We start from the raw sequence: 20,908 nt of genomic DNA on the forward strand, positions 1-20,908 counted from the left end.
GCTCGTGCCCAGGGATTTTCAGGACTAATCCTCTTGAACACAGATTTATTGCAGCTTTGCCCTATCTTCAGACTATTGCGTTCCCCTTCCTGCCATTACACCCTTCTAGTCTTCATTTGAATGTCTTAATTTTTAAGCTTCTGGTGCATGTTCAAGCCATCAGTTATTCTCTCCAATGAGAGACTGCAGCCAGTAACAGGTTTGGGATTTTACTCTGTTTATAATAAAAGAACTGATTTTTTTTTTTAATCAAGATAGCAATTACTATGATTGCATATGGGTTTCATTTATCTCCTTAAACAAGTTTTGTTGTTATCCAGAGCATAATGCCATTAAAAATTTTACACAGCTGAGATCTATTATGAGGGAGACAGAAATGCTTGAAAGGCAGATTTATGAACTACAGGTAATGAATGTTGCTGGATGCTGGAGCACTCCTACTGCAATTACAAGTAGCTATTTTCAAGGAAACCTAAGATTCCCAATGAAGTTTAAGCACCTCCAGTGTTAGGAGACATCACATTCTGTTGGCAGGTTGGTGCCTCCCTCCCCTCCAGCAGCCACTGCCTGCCTTTTCCCATTCACAGGGGCACACAGCTTGGGCTCAGCTGGCTCTGACAAATCCTTGGGCAGATACTGCTCGTCATGCCCCCTGCCCAGGGCACTGTATTTCTTCCAAAGCTGTGGGACTATGGGTGAAGTGGGATCCTTTCTCCTGCTGCTGGAAGCCACAAGCTTTAAGCTTCTTGACAGCCACCCTCCCCTACCTGCTTGACAATAGTCTCCAGTTGTCCTTCCCGTCTCAAGTTGTGCAGCTCTCGTCTCTGCAAGCTTCAGCAAAAGCCCTGCCACTCCCCTCTTCCCTAGGAGCAACTGCTTGCTATTGCACCGGAGAGCTGCAGTAGCATTCAGCACTGCTGCTAAGGGGTTAAAAGAGTCACAAGGGGGAGAGCTGCTCCCCACCACCACCTTTGGTGCACCACCCGCTTGGGGAGACTTCCCCAAAGTATAGAGACTGACATACACACGCCACGCTGCCTTACAGGCACTATAGGGAAGGGAAAACAGAGCTGAGGGAAGCAGAGAACATAAAGTGCTTCTGTTTTACCTTTCCTTGCAGCATGAAGACAAGGAGCGATTTAACAAGAATGAAGGATGAGAAATTACCAATAGACAGGCCAGGCAGATTTGTATTACTTACTGATGCTGGAAACCAGTACTAAGAGTTTAATATCTTTCTTCTGCATAATCCAAATATTTACTTCCAGACTCCACCTACAATTAGCAGTGTAGTGTCTTGGTGATACATACATTTATTTTTGTTCTTGGATTATAGTAGTGATCAGATGCATCAAACCAATCAGTGTGCCAAAAACTCTGCACAAATAGTGCGAAGACAATAAATTTGAGCAGACTTACCAGAATTACGATGTCAGGAAAAAAATAATTATGTGGAATATTTAAAACTCAGGTATACAACAATTGCATTGTTTACTACCGCACAACTAATTTGTGCTGATGTTATTAAGAATAACAGATTGCTACTACTTATGTAGCTGATGTAGGATATGCAAAACTGCAAAAGTCAGCAGTATAGATACACTGGCCATTAGGAAATAATCTGGCCACTGTAACTCTGCGGTCTAGGAAACACTATGTCAACTTCTACTTCTATATGCATTTAAATAATTCTGGTTGATACAGGTGAACTAAACTACCATAAAGGCTGATTTATTAATTGGGAACAAAACATTACCCTATGAAACCTTCATTAAAAAGCATTTAACTCTGACTAATGTTAATATATCGATATGTATGATCTTAAACATTATTAAGTAGGAGTCTGACAAATGATTACTGCGTGTCTTCTCAATGCCTCTCACTAACGTGTATTTGGTACATGGCTAAACTAAATGCGGTCCTACCTTTGCTGAAGTCCCCGACCTTTTCTACAACAAATGCAAGCCCCACTAAGACACATGCGATTCAATGTAATGTGACAAAAATCAGCCTGAGGAAAAGCATAAATATACCATTTCCGTGGTACTTTATACAGTATTATAGAGTAGTTTCGTGGACTGGTTCTCATAACAGCACTTGCTAGATGGTCCTTATACACAGGTAGATAGATGGATTTTGTAGACTTAGGATAATCTGAAGCATGTCACAGAAATGAAGCATGTGCCTTTTTTTTATTTTAATTCTGTCAGTTCTGTGACAGCAAGAATTATCACCCCAATACAGCATGTAAGTGTGCTTGACTTTCAGCACATCAAAAGTAAAATCTCCAGATGTATTCCTGTGGCATTAATTAACATGGAACTGGAACAACAGGACCAAATCCACATCAAGAAAAGAGGTTATCTGCCTTTCACAGGTAGGAATTTCTGGAGAGAGGGAGAGACAGAGAGATCAATGAAATTACAAGCCAAGTTTGCCCATTCGCAACTTCAGAAGTTTTATGAGCATTTAAGAACTCATCTATCACGAAAAAGGCAAATGCAGGTGCTAACTCACTTTTGTGAGTTTGAAAGCACCACTATGAGTGTCTTTCTTAAATGAATCTTTAAAAGAAGATACAATTTGACCCCTATCCTCACACAGTCACTTGATCTTCCTCTCAAGTGCCACAGGCTTATCAGTAAGCATTTGCTTAGACGCTCTCTGATTTACGGTCCAACAAAAGCAGAGGAACTGCCTTGCAAAAAGGTTTAGGCTATGGAGAATATGTTCAGGGACTGAATATCAACTCACATGCCCTCTAGAAGGAGTGAGGATCTGGAAGACCCAGCCTACATCGTAGCTACTCTCAATGTTCATTAAGTAACCACCATACAATATTATATTTCACAACTGTTTGTTTGCATCATGCCAGTTTTAAAAGCTGATGTTCAATTATCATAGTTAATAACAAACTGATTATGAAACCATAAAAATAATGAATCAGATGTTACCGATATTTCCACAGCATGGATGAAAATGCACACCCCAATCAGACAAAATTAAAACAGCAGTAGGTGACAACAAAATGAAAAAAACAAAGCTATCAGCAGTACAAGTTATCAATAAAACAATTCACAAAACAATTTGAAGATGTCTGAATGAAGAACATTAGAAATAAGATGTCCAAGTGGAAATCTCATTAAATGTTCTTCAAAACACTGTACACTTTTGCACATAAAGTTTTCAGTCAAAATCCTGCCCTACGATATTCAGCATATGCTCTGATGCTTTATATTGTAACCAGTATATTGTGCTGTATAAACTATTTAATCATGCTTTGCAAGCTATGTAAAGCCTGTTTGCCAGGAATCCATGTGCATAACCAGTCTGTATTTAAACAAACAGAAAAGCCACTGTAGAAAATCTTGCCTTCTCAAACAAGTAAAATGTGGTTTCAAATCTTTTTTTTTTTTTCACCCTCCTCTTACAGGATCACAACAACAGCTGCTTGCATGATGGATCTACGCAGATATCCTCTGGATGAACAAAATTGCACGCTAGAAATTGAAAGTTGTAAGTTACTGGAGGGAGAGGGTTGGCCAAATGACAGCTGTGGATTGAAAGACATTCACAGGTTAGGTAAAACAGGAGCAAGTTGTTCAAACACTGTGTGTCCAGTGAGCTTGCACACTGAACATACCGAATATATTTCTATATTATGTAAGCCAAAATATGTTTAATTCACAATACTGATTGATCTAAGCTTGTAAGATGTCTTTCAAAATCTCTTGTTGAGGAAGGGAGAAGTGTATTTCTTGATGATTAGATCAGAGGACAGCAACCGAGCACTGTCCAACTTCAGTGCCCAATCACTGCAGAACCTGAATTAATTACTTCACCTCAGTGCATTCATCTCTAACATCAAGGTTAACATCTGCCCCACATGGTGTTGGCAGGATTGATCAATTGCTCTTACCAAAACACCTGGAGGTTATAAAAGGAAACAACTTGGTCCTTCAGCACCAAGGTTAATGAGAGCTTTGCCGTTGTTTTCCATGAGCACAGGATCAAGGTGCGCACTTGCAAATTTTTGTCATTAACATAGTCTTTATATCTTTTATGATGCTAGCCTTTAGAGAAATGCCATCAAGGTTTCTGAAAACAATTTTTATTCTGTTCTTGGTCAAACCAGCTGCTGCCACTGACTACAGAGGAGTCTGTCTAAACAAACTGGTTAAGACTACATAGACTCCAAGGCAAAATAATGCAGCAGTTTTCTAAGAATTTCCATTTTTTACATTACAACTGTTGCACTGTTAGAGTTAAGCGAACTTTTTTTGTAATAATACTTCTCTCTAGTACGAGGCTTTAGAAAGGATTAACAGATTTCCCCAAATATAGTATTTTTGTCCCATTTACTGAAGAGAAAGAACAATGTTAGCATTTGTACCTCTGCTTTGATGGATAGTTTGAAGTGTAAAAAAAAAAAAACAGAGAAAAAAGCTGATCCGGGATTAACAAAAGTAATTTCCTAATACCTATGTCATCATCAAAAGTGATGTTTTCATTGTTTGTAGCACACCCTTTTCAAGGAACTAAAAGTTCTCAGAAGTCCAGTAAGTACAGTTTTCATTCTGCAGGAACCCATGATATAAGATTTTGCTGCGGACTGAAAAGAGGTTAAATTCCCTAAAACCTCACAGCACCAATTTTCAAAAGGATTCCAGTAGTCTTAAGTTGCTTAGATCTGACAAATAAAAATATATTCACAGTGTCAAAACAATGGAATATTCATGTATAAAACATTTAATAGTATTGTAACACAAATATAAAATAAATAAGTCTAAACCAAAGAAGATGAAATCACTTTGAGCCCTACAAAATGTTGCCAGAAAATATTTCAGTTTATTCTGAACTGCAGAGGTTTTCATCACTTGTGTATACATAAATGTAATATATCTCAACGTATTTGTGACGTCGTGACTGTCAGGCACTGAAAAAAGCATACAGTCAGTCTAGAGCACTGATGAGAGACAAGATGGGCTCTCAGCCCAATGTTTATACTTGTTTATAATTTCTACTTGATGGCACCAGAAAGATGCCTTATTTAAAGCATTGAAATGGGCACATACCTTCAAAATCACTCTCAATAATGAAGTATTTTGTTTCTTTGTAAGTGCGTAATCAAGATCAGCCTTAATATAAGTCAGTGGAGGTGCAGCTTTTCATTTCAGTTTTAAATTGTTTGGTAAGAAACTTGAAATATTTCCCCAAGAATTATTTGCTTTTGCTCCTTTTCCTGGAATGTCATTTTTTAGTGATTTTAGAAATTCTCTGCCAGGTTGAGAACAACAAACTTTTTATTCCATCAGCAAAAGATTTCAATCAAGTAAACATTCACAGGAGGTTTAATGAAAATTATTTTTACTAGAGAGCATTGTCTGAACAGAACCTGCTCATTTATTTCTTTAGAGATTCAAAAATGGTGGGTTTTATTTTTAAGATCCTAGTGTTTTGGCATTGCGGGCAGACATCTCAGAAAGAGAAGCAGGGAGACAGTGTTGTCAAGGCTCCCTGTGAAGCACCTCAATAGCTGCAGTCCCAAGTCACCCCAATAGCTTATTCTCTTCACCGTTCAACACGTATAAGGAAGTCTCTGGAAGGACATACTGGTTATGCACCATATTAAACCCTCTCAACAGACACAGTAGCGTGGCAATCTGGGCCAAGTCTACGTGCGTGAAGACTTGTGTTAGACCAACATGCGTTAACTTTCCCTGTACATCTGCTTTCATTTAGCCTGTCCCTATCTACATTGCTCTGAGTTGACGGAAGCACCGCAAACCCACACCCCTGTGTATGAATACATATACAGCCATTTTCTTCACATTCCTGAGAAGCAGAGGCAGTAGGCAATTGTAACTTCCCTTTCCAGTGCTACCCATTACCCTACTGATCTCCCCAGTTACTTTCTGCTAGTGCAAAACTCTGTCCAAGTCTCATAATCCACCACTTTACGGGACCTACATAGCCGTTCATTAAGCTGCATGGTTGTCATACCGATCCTTGGGCTTTGCAGTTCCCTGCCTGTTTTGGCCAAAACAGTTTTCTTGATGTTGCTTGTTGCTGCTTGGCTCATCTTCTGGTTTAAATTTAATAAGGCATGCAATGGATGCGTTTGGAGAACAAGTCGTATCTTGATTTTCAAAATAAAGTACATAACACATCTCTTCAGTAACTTTTCTACCTGATCAGCAGAGGAAACAGATATATACACAGTAACACAGCGATCAAAATGGGTGACTTCATACTGAAGTTGCCTTCATACTGTATTCATACCTGCATTTATTCGCTGCGAGGTAGTTGATTTGAAGACTCCAGCCCAATCATGACTAAAGCTGATCAAAGTACATGAGCATTTATCAACTAGCAGTCCAGATAATGAAACCAGACTGACACTTGGCTGTCTCATACCTCTTTAATCTCAAGCTTTCAAATAAACAAAGCTTTGTAGGGATGAATGCTCAATGAGAATGGACTCAGTACTACCACTGAGACCTCATCAAGAATCAAAATTAGCATCAGATGGAATAAGCAATTAAAATGCTAACACAATCAAGGAAGAGAATATACCATGTTACCCATGTGGCCAGTCACACATCCCCAAAAGAAAATTGTTTTTCAAACCTTTTGAACACTTGCTATAAATATTTCATGTCTCCAAAGAGATATACGTTGATATGTTAATACTTGTTGAGCCGATCCAAAGAAATCAACAAAACGTTTATTCACAATTTGCCAACAGGTCAAAATTGGCAGAGTGCATTACTTCTCATGAGTATTTAGATCAGCTCTACTAACAGCTGAATGATTTTCCAAAAGCACAAACATGCTTACCTGCATCCAAAAGCCCACAGGTAGTAGATGTGTCAGGAGATTGGCATCTTTGACAGTTCTCCACCTAAAATATACCTTCTAATGCACCACAGCTTCTCCCCTCTGCATCTCTAAAACTCTTGAAAGTTATTCATCATACCTGGAAGAAGAACAGAATTCTGAAGGGCAGGCTGCCTACATCTTTCTTAGGCATTTGAGTACAGGGAAGCCAGTTGTCCTGTGTGCTCTGCACTAGGTAGTACCCATTAATCCCCTTGAAAGCTACCAGGGGGCAGAGTGGAGAGGGTGAATAAAGAGGTGGTAACCATGACCACTGCCTTTCTGTTCATGCCACATGCATTAGGCATGTGACATTTTCTTCCATGACAGAACCAGTTTATGAGATTCCCATCCTCAACCTCTCCTTCCAGCTCCTGCATTGCACTTCAGCTGTTTAGCTTTCTGTTGTGCCAGTATACAAATCTTCACAGAGCTAGGATAAAAATTAAATAGTTAACATTTTCTTGCTTAAAAAATATCCCTTTGAAAGAAACACTTATCCACCTCAATTTTGGGAGAGGCAGGAATTAAATAAATGCCAGGGCAGAACTGTTCCTTAAATAAAAGGGCCAGGGAGGGTGGTGCTGTAATCACTAAGCAATCCTGGAACTGCCTGTGTAACAGCAAGCAGCATCTCTCACCACTAGACAGATACTGTGCACTATGTGCACTGCTAGACCATTTTCAAAGCACTGGAAAGTGGTTTTGTTCATCTTTATACTGTGTGCAGTTATATGGCTTAACCCACGTAGCACCAGCTTCCAGAGCAGTACCATTGGTGGAAACCATCAATGAACAATAATCACTGCTTTGAGGAGATGTGCTCTAAGTTGCCATTGCCACTGACTTTCTTCTTCTGCTACCTACAGTCTTCTTGGCTTCAGCAGGAATGTAGTAACAGTAACATTGACCTTTTAATCATAACTTTGTTTCTTAACAGCATTTTTATCCTTGGTGCTGCCAGTAATCATGTAAGCTTGATGCAAGCAGAAAGAAAACAATAAACGGAACTGGACACATAGACAGCAAAAAGACCTGTATGGATGTGTAAATCTATGCAATGCTAATAGCCCTAAATCCAGTAGTTCTCAGCAGCACGTAATCTGACATAGAAGTAACATGTCTGATCTTCAGCTGGTGAAACTGGCGTGGCTCCATTTTTGTCAATTAAACCACTACAACTCACACTGAGAATCTTCTCTATCTGCTTTTTTATTAGTTGTTTCAAATGTTTGTTTCAAGTGGATGGCCCTTTCCTCAGCCCCACCCTTTAAATTAGATCTGATCAGCAGAAACAGCGTAAATTAACTCAGAAATTGATACATGTTTATGAGAAGTATTCAATGCCTGTAGAAAATACACACAACAATTTGGAATTTAAGCAAAAAGACAAAGGGTGAATAATAAACCAAGTCAAAGGTCTGCATGGGCATGTAAAATATCTATTCTGCATTTAAACGGGAGTAGTTATTAAACTGATCTCCACTCTTCTGCAGATGTAAATGCATGGCTCGAATGGAGGTGCATACCCGCAGGTGCAATCAGAAAGCAGTATGACTGTGCAATAGGAACAGCAAGCAAAAGCCTAACAGTTAAACCAATGCTGAGACACTAGACCATGGCCAAGGTGGATCATGCGTTCTTCACACCATTGTTAAACTTCCCTAAAAAGACTGAACTTTGTGAGCTTTATGTTCTTCTAATCCCATGTATAAGGACGTTACAGCTGACGAGTGGTTCCCTCAACAGCATCCTTTGGAAAGCATGTCGGTTAACCGATTTTACACTCAGATTCACAAGTGTTACATGCTGCACCATCATGTCTCCTTGTGTTTGAAGCCCTGTCTGCTTCCTCAAGTCAGTCTTGCTTATTTACCCAGGGTCAACCCTCTCCCTCCCCGGCTCCCCCTCAATGTGAGAGCTGCAGGATCTCCTCCATCCCTACAGGGTGGCAGGAAGGTGGCACCTGGGTGAGTCGTTTCCCTGTCCCAGGGTGCTTCCCAACCTCTAAACCAAGCAAGCTGGGGATGCATTTTCCCCTCCAAAAGCTCAGTGCTCCCCAGTGCATGCACAACAGCTGCGCAACTCTGTAGCAGTGCCAGAGCACACCAGTGCTGTAGCGCGCAACCTGGCCCTCTCTTGAGTTTCCCTGTGTTTTTAAGGGAGACTTACTCCTGCTGCAGAAGGAGCACACTCCAGAGGAACCAGGCAGTCCCACAGATGAACTGCTCTCAAGCTACTCAAAGAATAGATGAACATAGCACTATTTGTGAACAGAAAGGCAGTGAGTCATTACACCTCACAGGGATGTGGGCCAAAGACAATCCCTGAAAATCTAAAGTGTGAAGAATTGTTCCTTAATAATACTTAACCAGTGAGTAATTTAAGGCACTGCAAATAGCAGCAAAACAACTGTGCTACACAGGAATGGGAAAAGAACACAAAGAATCAAACACTGCCCTATTATCAAACCTCTCCAGCAGAGCAGCCAACACAGAGATAATACATGCTTATATGGAGCCAGCAGATTATTTTCATTAGAAAATTACATTTCCAGCTTTCCCAAAGCCCTCTTACAGGACTGCAGAAGCTATGTATGCACAGCTGACAACCGGAGAAATGTATACATGTAGGAGGAGGAGAGCGTTTTGGCTGCACATGTTCCTTCACACACATTTTCACAACTTTGCTCAAGCAGTTCACCTTATTCCAAATTCTGCAGTGGCAGATGGGGAGACCATATCAGAGGCTTTACACCTGTTTCAGTATCTAATACCGTGATGGCCACTGGAAGCTTCTGTGTATAAAAAAAAGGGATTTTATACCTGGAACTGCTTCATCAGCAGAGCTGGGATCTGTAACAATCCTTTTCTCACAGATTAGCATATACTGGGACAAAGGAGACTTAATACTTGGCTGGAGGTTACCCAGAGTGCTTGGCACTCTCACGTGAGCTCTGATGGATGTCAGCTTGGCAATTTAAGATGTTAAATCCCCCAGCTGATAGTTCTGCTGTACCAGGTAGCCTCTGGCAAGGGCTACAACTGCCATGGCAGTTCACAACCCAGTACCTTGGCACAAGCCCACTGTCCCTGGCAGCAGCTGCGGCAGGCTCTGGACAGGCATGGGCGAGATGCAGACACACATCTCAGCTGATAAAGGAGCAGACAAAAGGAGGAGGCAAGGGACAGTATCATCAAACTGCTGCAGCTAAATCACCCAGTGCTTGTCTGTCAAAGACTCTGACTGCACACAGCTGCCTCACTCTGGCATCCTTCATTACAAATACAAGTGCTGACCTCACTGCACCACCTAGAAGATAAGAGGGGATACTGTTATTACTCTAATACTCTTTGCCCCTTTGAAGTCACCAGTATCACAATCACAGCGTGACCTTGTGGACTAAGCTTGCACCTGGCTTTCACTCAGCAGAAAAAAATGATGTGCCGACAGCACCACTCTGACAATAAATTAAATCCCCATTTGGGGTTTTTCTTCCAGCATGCCCCAGACTTAAGTGAAATGTGTTTCACTGTCACAGGAGAGGGAGGGCCAGGCTGTGTTCCAACTTGGCAAAGTTACTTACTTATTGGCAAGCTACTATGTGTTTTACAACAGGTCTGAGCAGATTACCAGAACTGTCCCTTTGGTCTCAAAAATCTGTGTCTCTATGACAACTGTAGTGCTGCAGCATGATTCAGGGATCAACACTGCAACACTGAACCATGTGTCAGCCTTGTCAGCAGCACTCTTAGAAACCACTTCACTTGTGTGGGTGAACTGAACAAGCCCACAGAAACCTGAACAGAGCGAGTTGGGGAAAAGAGGAAGATTTATTTAGTTGGCTACAGTGTAGAAAATGGCAATTGTGCCTTGACTCCATTGTTTTTACGGCTGCCCCTGCTTCATATACAAATAGACCTAACAATAAATATATGTAATGCTTTGATAAAAGCACAACCAACTTAAAGCGATATTGCAGTGAATCAATAAAATACTCCACTTGAACATCTATATAGTTTGTTGCCAGAAAGAACAACAACTGTGTTCATACCTAAACATTCATTATCACCTCTGTTGGCACAGAGTGGTCTGACAGAATGAGATTTGAACAGACTTATCACAGCTCCCTGCTTGAGAGAAGATTGCATTGATCCAGGGTATGATTGCATTTGAACTACCAAGGATGTAAGAACCTACATCTCAGACAAAAAGGGCTATTTTTATTAGAGATTAAAAACATGTCTTAAATCCAAGCTTTCCCAGACAGCTTTTCCTTTGCCTGTCTGCAGGCACCAGATATCTAGTAATTTATTCATGTCTGGCAATAAAAATTCACTAATGAATATGACTGCTGGTACCTGAGGCATCAGGAGCTTTGAGCTGGATCTACTAATGTCTTTTCCCTAAACCACTAAAAGGGCATCTGGTCTCATCCTGCTTCTTCTCATCAAGCATATCAAATTGCTTCCACAGAAGGTGTAGTTTCTCCCCTCCCAAAGGAGCTTGTTGCTCAGAGTATTCTAAAAATCAGTTGCAAGGCCCCTTCCCAGTTAAAAAAAAAGGCTGGAAGGTTGCTCAACTCTATGTCTTTTTTAAGAGATTCCATCTTTCTGATGTTTCTAATGAGGGCAGCTCCCACCCTCACAGTTGCTCAGGTCCTGCCACATCTGTAAATGAAGAGCTTCTCTCACTCACCCGCCTGTCAGACTCCCACTGCTCCCCCGTGAGATGTGTCAGCCATAAACCCGTCTGCTGGCCACTGCATCCCACAGGCCCTGCAAACCCTCAGGAAAAAAACCTCCACTTTGACTTGTCTCTGGTTATTACAGCGTAGCGCTGGGAATAAGAGCTCTCTTCTGTTTCTGGCCAATTCCTTTAACTGCTCTAAAATACATACTCGGCCTTAAAATTCTTTCAAACGTGGTGGACTATGAAGAAAGAGAGAGAGGTATCTGTTCCAAAATTCAGATCACTCAAACAGTATGATCTTTCTGAGATTAACTATCTGAATGCAAAAGGCAGAAGAGTTTCTGCCTACCTATCTTAACTTAATCTGCCAGCTATAAGTGATAGGAGGTTCTTAGCATATCATCCAATTCACAGCATTCACAATTCACTAGTGTGCAGGTGGGTCCCCATCCGTGCCTTCTTCTGTACTCCCAGTGCTGCCTGTTCTATGATACGCACAAAATGCCTTATTTCACAAGGGCTCTGCCATGGATCAAATGCCATATTTAAGTAACTAGCTCCCACAAACCCTAGTAAAGGAATAGTTAACACCAGAAAAACAGAAAAGCACACTTTATCACAGCACAGTCATAAAACAAGCAAGACAGTACCATAGGAAACATCCCAGCAAGAGCAGGAATGGAGATCACCATACACAGGCTGTGGTGTGATCCCATATCCTGCCCTTTGGGACAGCAAAGTGGCTACTCTCTGGGCAACACATTTTGCAATTTGAAGAACATTTTAATCATTTCTGAAGACATTCAGGTAATACACCCTAGGTCACTCCATATACCCTATGCAGAATACACACACTGAGCTTGTATCACTGCAAATTCACTCTCAGAAAGATCGCCCATGGAGACTCTGCACACACACAGCAATCTGTAGATCCACGTTAACTTCTGACATAGCTGAAATGCCATCCTTCTGAGCTGCAAGAGAACATGCTGGCAGCAAAACAGGAATGCTTTTAAAGTTACGGCATGAGCCTCCACAGCAGCAGATTTCAACATCACAGGGACAGAAAGACTAGCACAGAGCTGTGGAGATGAGCAAGTTGTTTTTCAGATACTCTGAGAGGCAGATTCACAAATAACTTGTTGATATTGAAACAGAGAAATTAGCCAAATAGGACTGCATGTTTCATTTTTTTCACATCAAAATTTAAAATGTATTTTTGGCTCAGTTTAAGTCATTCCTTACTGCTCATCTTTTAAGTCAGTCACTAAGCTAAAATAATTCATTCTTCACAGTACACTAGCGTTAAGCCACAGTGACTGCTCTGTTTCCACACTGTGGGAAGATTTTTTTCCCCAGAGGACTATAAACCAGTTATTTTACTTTCACAGTGTGTTTTTACACTGCACACAAATTTAGAAGTTACTCAGACGCTGCTGGTATAGTCTATATGACTTTCCCTTTTTCTTTTCAAAAAGATGGATAGCTTGTCTCTATATGTATGCATAGATTTTAACAGTAAATACTTGACACTCAACTATTTCAGTGCATGAGCACATGAAATTAGCCAAGTCACCTATCTGGTATATCTTAAGAACTTTTCTGTTGCACACAGAGGAATGCAGAATTATTCTCACTGACTGCTCTTCTCATTTTGGTGCCATCTCAGTAGCCTCAGTGGTACTGATACAGGGTCCAGGGTGTCCCCTGGTGACGGCAGAGGACAGGAAAGCTGGGGCCGAGCCGCTTCCCAGCACAGCCTCACCAGGTCTCAGTCTTCAGTCTCTGACAGCCCCCAAGCCAGGGAAACAGGCAAAGGAAAAACTTTCAACCCTTTCAAAAAGAAGGGTTCATTTAGAGGAGGGGCTGATTTCTCTGGAAACAGCTGTGCTCTTAAATGAGTCTGTATTTCTGCAGTCAGAGCAGCGGGAAAAATTATCTCCGCACCTGGTCATATCACATTTTTGGAAGAGCTGGCATATTGTGCTTTGAGGTAATGCAGTTGTTCTAGGATGTTACAGCCATAAGTACAGTTTATGTATTTACTTGTCTTCTGCCAAGGTGTGAAATGCCATGTAAAACAAACAAAACCGTGAAAAAATTGGAAGATTCTGGTACTCATGGATTCACTTCAAGTTGTGAGAATGAAACCTTGCCCCAAATGCAGCCGAGTTTACAGATACTATAAATCTTGAGAAATTCTCTGTTCAGTGGCTATCCACTCTGTGTCTTGATCTATACCTATGGCTCCTTGACACTGCAATAATGCAAATAAACAAAACCCAATGCCTCAAGTCTCGATGTGGAAAGATTGCTTACCTGACCTGGGACAACATTAACATGAAGTAGTTTTATTAAGTGGGCAGTATACTCACATATGGATCCTCCAGCCCTCAGGACTCTGCTCTGCAGAACTGAGACCAGAATTGAGTCCTTCAGATAAAATTCTTAATGCTTCCTCCACTAGCTTTCTGCTACCACTTCTAACAGCTTTATTTATTTATTCATCTTCCTCATAAACTTCAAGCAACAAACATTAAGAGTAGGCTGTACAAACAAGCATCGCTCATTATGAGCAAACCACAGTGTGTTGGAAACTTCAAGAAGAAAAGATTAAGCATTTCAGTTGTGTTTGAAGAGTTCATTCATACTGATATGATTTTTCACTGAATTTATCTTTTCTGGTGATTGGCAGCCCTCAATTCATTAGGCTTCCATGGAAATAGCAGCACCAAGTTTCCCAGACTGCCAGCCCAGGTCTCCCTGGCCATGCAGGGACCATCTGCACAGAGAGGTACACATTGGTCTCCCTCGAGTCTTTCAGATACCTGTTACTATTGGAGTGGAAACCTGGTTTGTACAAGGGACAACTGTCCATCAGCATGTAGATGGAAACTGAATTAGACAATGATTCATTTCACACGAGACACTGGACGCCAGTATCAGGGCTGCGTAGCCATAGTGCTGATGGCCAGGGAAAATGGAAAGGCTGCGCAGTAATTCTAAGTACAGATCTGAGCTAATGAAGCAGCACCTAAAGGTTGCTAGATTGCTATCCAGTATATCTGTTCCTGCTGGCGAGGTGCAATTTTGGCTAATACCCTCAATTACTTACTTTTAACTCAGAATATATGGCTAATCTCCTCAGCAATCTATCTCCATTCTTATTCATTTACATTCTGTAAGTGCCTATGAACACTAAATTACCTATGGAGAGTTATTCCTGAGAAAACACACCGTTATTTAACATATTACCATTTCTAATCCAAACCACACAGAGCATGACTGCCTTATTTGAATTCACATTTAGGGTCAAAGCAACAGAACTCGTAATTCAAATATTTCACGCACTTACTGTGGGCTGGAATTTGTATCAACAAGATCAGGCCCACAGAAAATTATTCAGCGTCCTTTGATTATAAGACCTTGGACCTTCTCTCTCTATGGAGCGCCTGCCCCTCCATTAACACCTCGTATTAGTCCACATGTGCCACATGTCTGCCTCCACACAAAACTGCAGACACCAAGCAGGCTTTGTACATCAACCACCTAAAAGGCCTGTTCCTCGACTTTAGCCTATGCTTTTAGCCACAGAAATCCCCTACTCATTCTTTAGTGCTTAAGGAAAAAAGGCAACCATAGCAGTATCATGGACACCTTGGTGTCCAAGAAGCCATTCACCTCCTCAGTGCAGGACTGTACTCCACTCCCGAACCCAGCCTGTTCATTGCCCAAGGGAACATGAAACTTGCCAATTCTGATTTTCAGCCCAGGCTGTACAGTCATACCAGACTAGTAAGGCCTAACATTTCTCTACATACCCCTGTCTTTGTCTTACCATTGATTTGCCAAGATGAAATTAATAACAGTACATGTTGGTAAAGTACGCTATATTCCTTTTATACTTCCCCTTTATGCACTTCAGGTCTCCCTATAAAATGGAGATGGATTGATTTTGTATACTATTAAATTCTATGGATGAAAAGTAGTGTACATTTTCTTACTAGTAACAGAATTTTGCTATTTTCTACCGCAGTTGTGCTATTTTGTTCCTAATCATTGCTAGCACAAATTCAGTCTCAGCAACACAGGCAGACAGAAAAATGCTGGCAGCTTGCACTGCCTAGCCCAGCTGTGAACTGCAGTATGTGTCACGGTGTTTAAAATGATGCTGGCTTATCTCAGTGCCTTAGCAGAGGTAAATTTTCCTCAGGAGAAGCCAATGCCATTCCAGCTTCATAAGCAATGGGAGTAATTTCTATACAACCAAGACCAGAATTCAGTCTGAAGCTCCTTTTCTTGGCCTGTTACAGCTATAAATCTACTACCAAGCACAGATCTGGATGTACTTTTTCCTAAGCTTTGGTTCTTTGTAGAACTTACTTGCTCCTATTTCTTGGCAGTACAGAATTAGTATTTACCTATGGTTACAGAAGTAAAGCGGATCAGTGACAAAGTTTTAAAACAACAGTCAAATGTACATTTCCTTTCATGGTCTTGTAACAATGTCATAAAGAGCAACACAGTATTTTTCAGGCAAGGCTTTTTCCCTAGTGAAGTATTTTGATTCAGTGATCTGAAACTATTTTGGCAAAATATGCAAGCAGAAAAAGTGTAATACATGCACCATGCATGTGCATGGTAAAATATATTTTCTAAAAAGAGTCAGTATTTCATTTTCAAAAGTCAAAATAGTTGGCATTTTTATTTGAAATTAATTTTGTTTAGAAAAGTACTTTTTTCACTTAATTATTCTTAATTTTTCCTGAACAAAATTTTCATGTAGCTCAGTATAACTTTAAATCTTTCTGCAGTTGTTCATGAATTGAAAATTCAGCTACTTTTATAGTCAGAACAGTGAGTGAGACCACCATAAAAACTCTGTTCTCATTGTTTATCTAAAAAGCCCAAGTACAGTGACCTGGTACTTGCCTCCATATTTACCTCTCTGAAAAATTTATGCACCTGAATTAAGTATTTAAAATTTTAAAAGGGTTTTAACCATCTCAGACAGAGGAACACAATATTGTGTATTAATATAAGGTGTACCTGCATAAGCCACGACAGCATAAGTAAGAAACACAACATGTCCTGATTCATCTGCAGCCTGAGTCCTGTTGAAAACAGAGACCCTACTGCCTTAAACAAGAGCAGGTTTTGGCCTGACATGGTGGAACACAAACCAGATGGACCTGGATTTCAAATGCCTTTTTCACCGAGTAAAAAACAGCTGTATCTGAAATTGGGGGAGTCTGCCTGGCAACAAAATGAGAGCACTTAGAAGTAGATCTTAATTAGTAAAATGAAATAAGTGCTCAAGGGCAAGATGTGTTTACAACACAAGCAGACAAAACTATGTACCATGCAATACTGACTGAACTAAATTAATTGAATGCTAAGCAGCTGGACCTCTGTTGCTAATGTTTACATAATGTGCTTATAAAGAGTGTTGTTCTTCTCTTAACTTTGTAAAGCAGCTCAAGTCAGAAAAAACTTCCAGGATTACAGCTCAGACTGGGATAACCATCTATTGTACAGCAGCTCCAGATGAGAAAGAAAGAGGAGGAAACTGAGGGGTGAAAAGAGTCATTTGCATTGGACTTATAAACTCTACATAAAATGTGCTCCTGACAGCACTGCAAGCCAGTTACCTTAGTCTGGTTCGTGTGAAGGTGTGGAAATCCTTTGCGTTAGCAAAAGAGGTGAGGGACTGCAACACTGGGCTTCCAGGAGAGGTCCGGTCTCTCTCGACACGTCGAGGTCTCTCATCCTGAGTCAGGCACTCCCCGCCTGTGCTGCCAGGATTGGACTAGAAACAATTTGTGGTCTGCATTTTGCTGCTCCTGAAAACAGATTTTTTTCCCTCCTTATCAAACCAGGGGGGAATGAAAGGTAGAAGATAAAAAGCAAGAGGGAAAAAAAAAGCAAGCAAACCTCACCAGAAGAGGTCAGGGGCTTTGGTTCAACTTTCTGCAGATTGAGATACAGCTGGTATCCAGTATAAGTGTCCATTCAAAAGGAGAAGAAGAAAGGGAGAAGGAGAAAGCTCAAAACAGATTCAGGAAAAAGGCATCCCAGAATGAAAGCAAGAGAAAAAGACTGGGATTTCTGACATTGCTACTGGAGAGAAACAACCCCTCTCTTCCCAGCTCCGAACTCTTGAGGACAGTCTGGTACCAGCAGCAAGTGAACCTGGTTACAAGGCAAGGAAACTGATGGGGTTAATCTCCTCATGCATAGCCTCTGCCCTGGTCGCTGTTGACTAGCCTTTAGACAAGAACGCGACAGTGTGACTTCAGAGCTTTGCTGGTTTGAACCCCACAGGAGAAGAGGATTCAGGCAAAGAAGCGAGAAACGTGAAAGCAATTGAACAGATCCTTAGCAGTTGTAACTACCAAAGTAACTAAAGTACCATTTTAAAACTTCATGCTTCAGAGCCACTCAAACTAGATTATAAGATGAGAAATTAGCTAAAGGTCTGTAGAAACTAATATATGATGGCTGTACTTATCAGGGCTGATCTGGTCATAGCAGTTGTGCATCTGTACATGTTACATGTACAATTACACACGCATCTAGTCTGCACAAGAAGACACCAGTCAGGAGCACGTACTGCACACTTGCTTTATTAAAAATGTTTAAAAAACAGTATCATTGCTGCTAATTTTGAGACAAGAGGTCATCAAAATTTCTCAAGTCCAAAGTTAAATCACTGGCACTGCTCGCTAAACATTTGCATATAAGAAACCTCTGAGTTTTCAGTGACATTTTGGCCACTGAGTTACTATGGGCAGGGTTGCTTATTACTACACAAAATGCATGGGCATGAACAAAGCTTTCTAATTGCAATTTAATTTACATGAATGACACAAAGATGTGTAGAGTCAGAGGCTTTCAATGTCAGGCTAAAAATCATCACTCCAGTGATGAAGTAAAAATATGAGTTGTAAAGGTGAAAGACACGAGACAGGCAAATCAGGCTGCAGTGGACATGTCAGACCTTTAACTGCTGTACTGCCTCAGATCAAACGTCTATCTCGCCCATCATCTTGTCTCTCACAGTGGCTAGCAGCACATATCTATGAAGCTGGAACAAAGCATAGGAGATACATGCTGATATTTCCCCAGTGAACTCCTGACAATTTGTAGTACTCCAGCAGTCTAACAAAGTTTTCATTTGGGTCAGTATTGCTTAGGCTAAATTCTGACTCATATCCCCAGTTACAATCTGCCATCTGCCTGTAGAAAGTATTTCTCAGTGAAAAAAAAGTCACTTATAGATACAAACACCCACTCGGACACAGGTGGCAGGAAGCCTTTTCAAGCAATTCTATCACCTTAGTGTTAACTAGAGACATCGCTTTCCAAAACACATCTTCAGATCTGTGGTGCCCTGCTCACACTGGGTCTAAGTTGAAATAGCACAATAAATTTACCACTGTATGGACCACCTTGGTGGTGTGCAGAAGAAATGTTTTATCGTCCAATTTGAACACTGCCATAGGAATAATAACTGTGTGAAACAAGAAAACGATACTGTAAGAATACATTCAGCAGGGAAGACTAAGTTGTTAGGAAAGGGATGATCTAGTAGCGATGGAAGAAGGCTGGGTTCCAGCCTTATGTCCTCATACAAGGCCAAATGATTTGGGGCAACAGAGTGGAAATATTCTTTTGAAATGTTTTATTTAGACTCAGATCCCTAAGGCAGAGACCCTGCTGCTGGGTGTTTTGGAGCTGCCTACCCCGGAGAATCAGAAGGAAAATGGGGCTCTGGACATCTCTGTGGAATTGGTAATAATAGTAGAACCATGAGTTTATTTGTTAAGTTAATGTAATACAGATCTTTATTTCTCCCAGAGGTATTTGAGATGGTAAGTGCTGTGGTGGAAAATAAAACAGCCTGGTGACATTAACGTCTAATACACTGTTAAGTTTGGCTACATCACAAAGTCAGCAACATTTCTAAAATATTTTTTTCTGTGAACAGCAAGATTTATACATAACCTATTTCTTGCCGTGCTTGAATCTAGTTACTTTTTAGATCTGTATTACTTCTGCCTAAGTGTTCTCACTTAAACTCAGCTGCTGGTCTAGAAGCAAAAAAAAAAAAAAAAGTGTTGGCACATCAAGGACTGTATAATCGTTTCTAGACAATATTTTCTAGGAAGCAGGAATTTAATATCTGGAGCTGGGCAATGAAACATATTTTAACAGTTCTGAAGCTGGAAAAGACTCTAGCAAGCAAACAGAGGCTTAAATAGATCAAATAATTTTCATGGGAGCTTTATTAATAATAATAAAAAAATCTTAGCAATCACTTATTACTTAGGTCAAGAAAAGCGCGCAGAGAAATCCTGGGAACCTGTTCGGTTAAGCAGGCTGGGCTGCTGGGGCTGTCAGCCCAGAAATCAGGCGACGTTTGCTCCAGAAGCGTTGAGCAAATGCGTTTCCATCCCAACGCCCCCCCGCTGCGAAGTCCGGCCATTTCACAGAGTCGCTTCCCAGAAACGACTCGGCGCAGGCCGCCGCCCCGAAACCCGGCTCTCCTCTAACGCATACTAACTGCTGTCCCGGCCAAATCCGGCAGCAGGCGTAACCCCTTCGCGGTCGCTCGTCCCAGGCCCGGCGAGGCAGGCGGACCCGGGCCGAGGCCCGAAGGAGGGCGGGCGGCAGCGCCCGCGGGCTGGGGGCGGTGGAGCGACGGCGCCCCCCCGTGGCCGCTGGGCGGCGCTGCGCCGCGCCGCCGGGCGGGGCCGGGGGAGCCGAAGGGTGCCCCCTCCCAGGCGCCGGTGCCCGCCTTGAGAGCGACGCTGGGGCTCGGCCACGGGCCCAGCGGAGGAGCCGGTTCTGGTTTTTGGGGAAGGGGCATAACTGAATTAGCTTAACTCCTGTTATTAACATGGTCTTGCATATTTAGGGAAATAATTCCAGACTTCCCCAGTTAAAGTTGCAACCACTCTTGACAGCTATTATGAACATAATTGAAATATTTCAGGTTCCCAGTATCTGACTTCTATGAAATTTGCGTGCAGACATCACTGTCCAGTTGTAAGTACTGCCCTTTCTGTCACAAAAGCAGAGGCATCCCTTTAAAGCTGTGACATGGATACGTACGCGGAGGGAAAAGGATCACATGGAAAAAAAGCTGCCGAAGGAATACCTGGGCAGTACAGATAAGTTCAGTGAACAAATCAGGGTGTTAGAGCTGGCCACTGCACAGACTAGACCCACTTTTTCTATCACTGAAGTAGCTTTTCTTCCATTGTGAATGGAAGGCATACGCTGCCAAAAATGAGGGTTTATCATTGCCCGCTAGCCAGAAGCTTGTGCTGCT

The 20,908-nt window shown here is 41.5% G+C and overlaps 1 protein-coding gene across 2 annotated transcripts in view; it reads left to right on the plus strand.

Moving 5' to 3' along the window:
* The window catches only part of GABRB1 (gamma-aminobutyric acid type A receptor subunit beta1), a 134,131-nt gene that overhangs the window by 100,430 nt on the left and 12,793 nt on the right, over nt 1–20,908 (plus strand). For both annotated transcript variants that reach the window (XM_059817581.1, XM_059817583.1), the window contains one exon: nt 3,434–3,516. In XM_059817581.1, coding sequence (XP_059673564.1) covers nt 3,434–3,516 — 83 coding nt within the window. The remainder of the gene's footprint in view (nt 1–3,433; nt 3,517–20,908) is intronic.

This window comes from Gavia stellata, chromosome 5 (assembly GCF_030936135.1).
Source record: "Gavia stellata isolate bGavSte3 chromosome 5, bGavSte3.hap2, whole genome shotgun sequence".
In the NCBI taxonomy this organism is placed as follows: domain Eukaryota; kingdom Metazoa; phylum Chordata; class Aves; order Gaviiformes; family Gaviidae; genus Gavia; species Gavia stellata.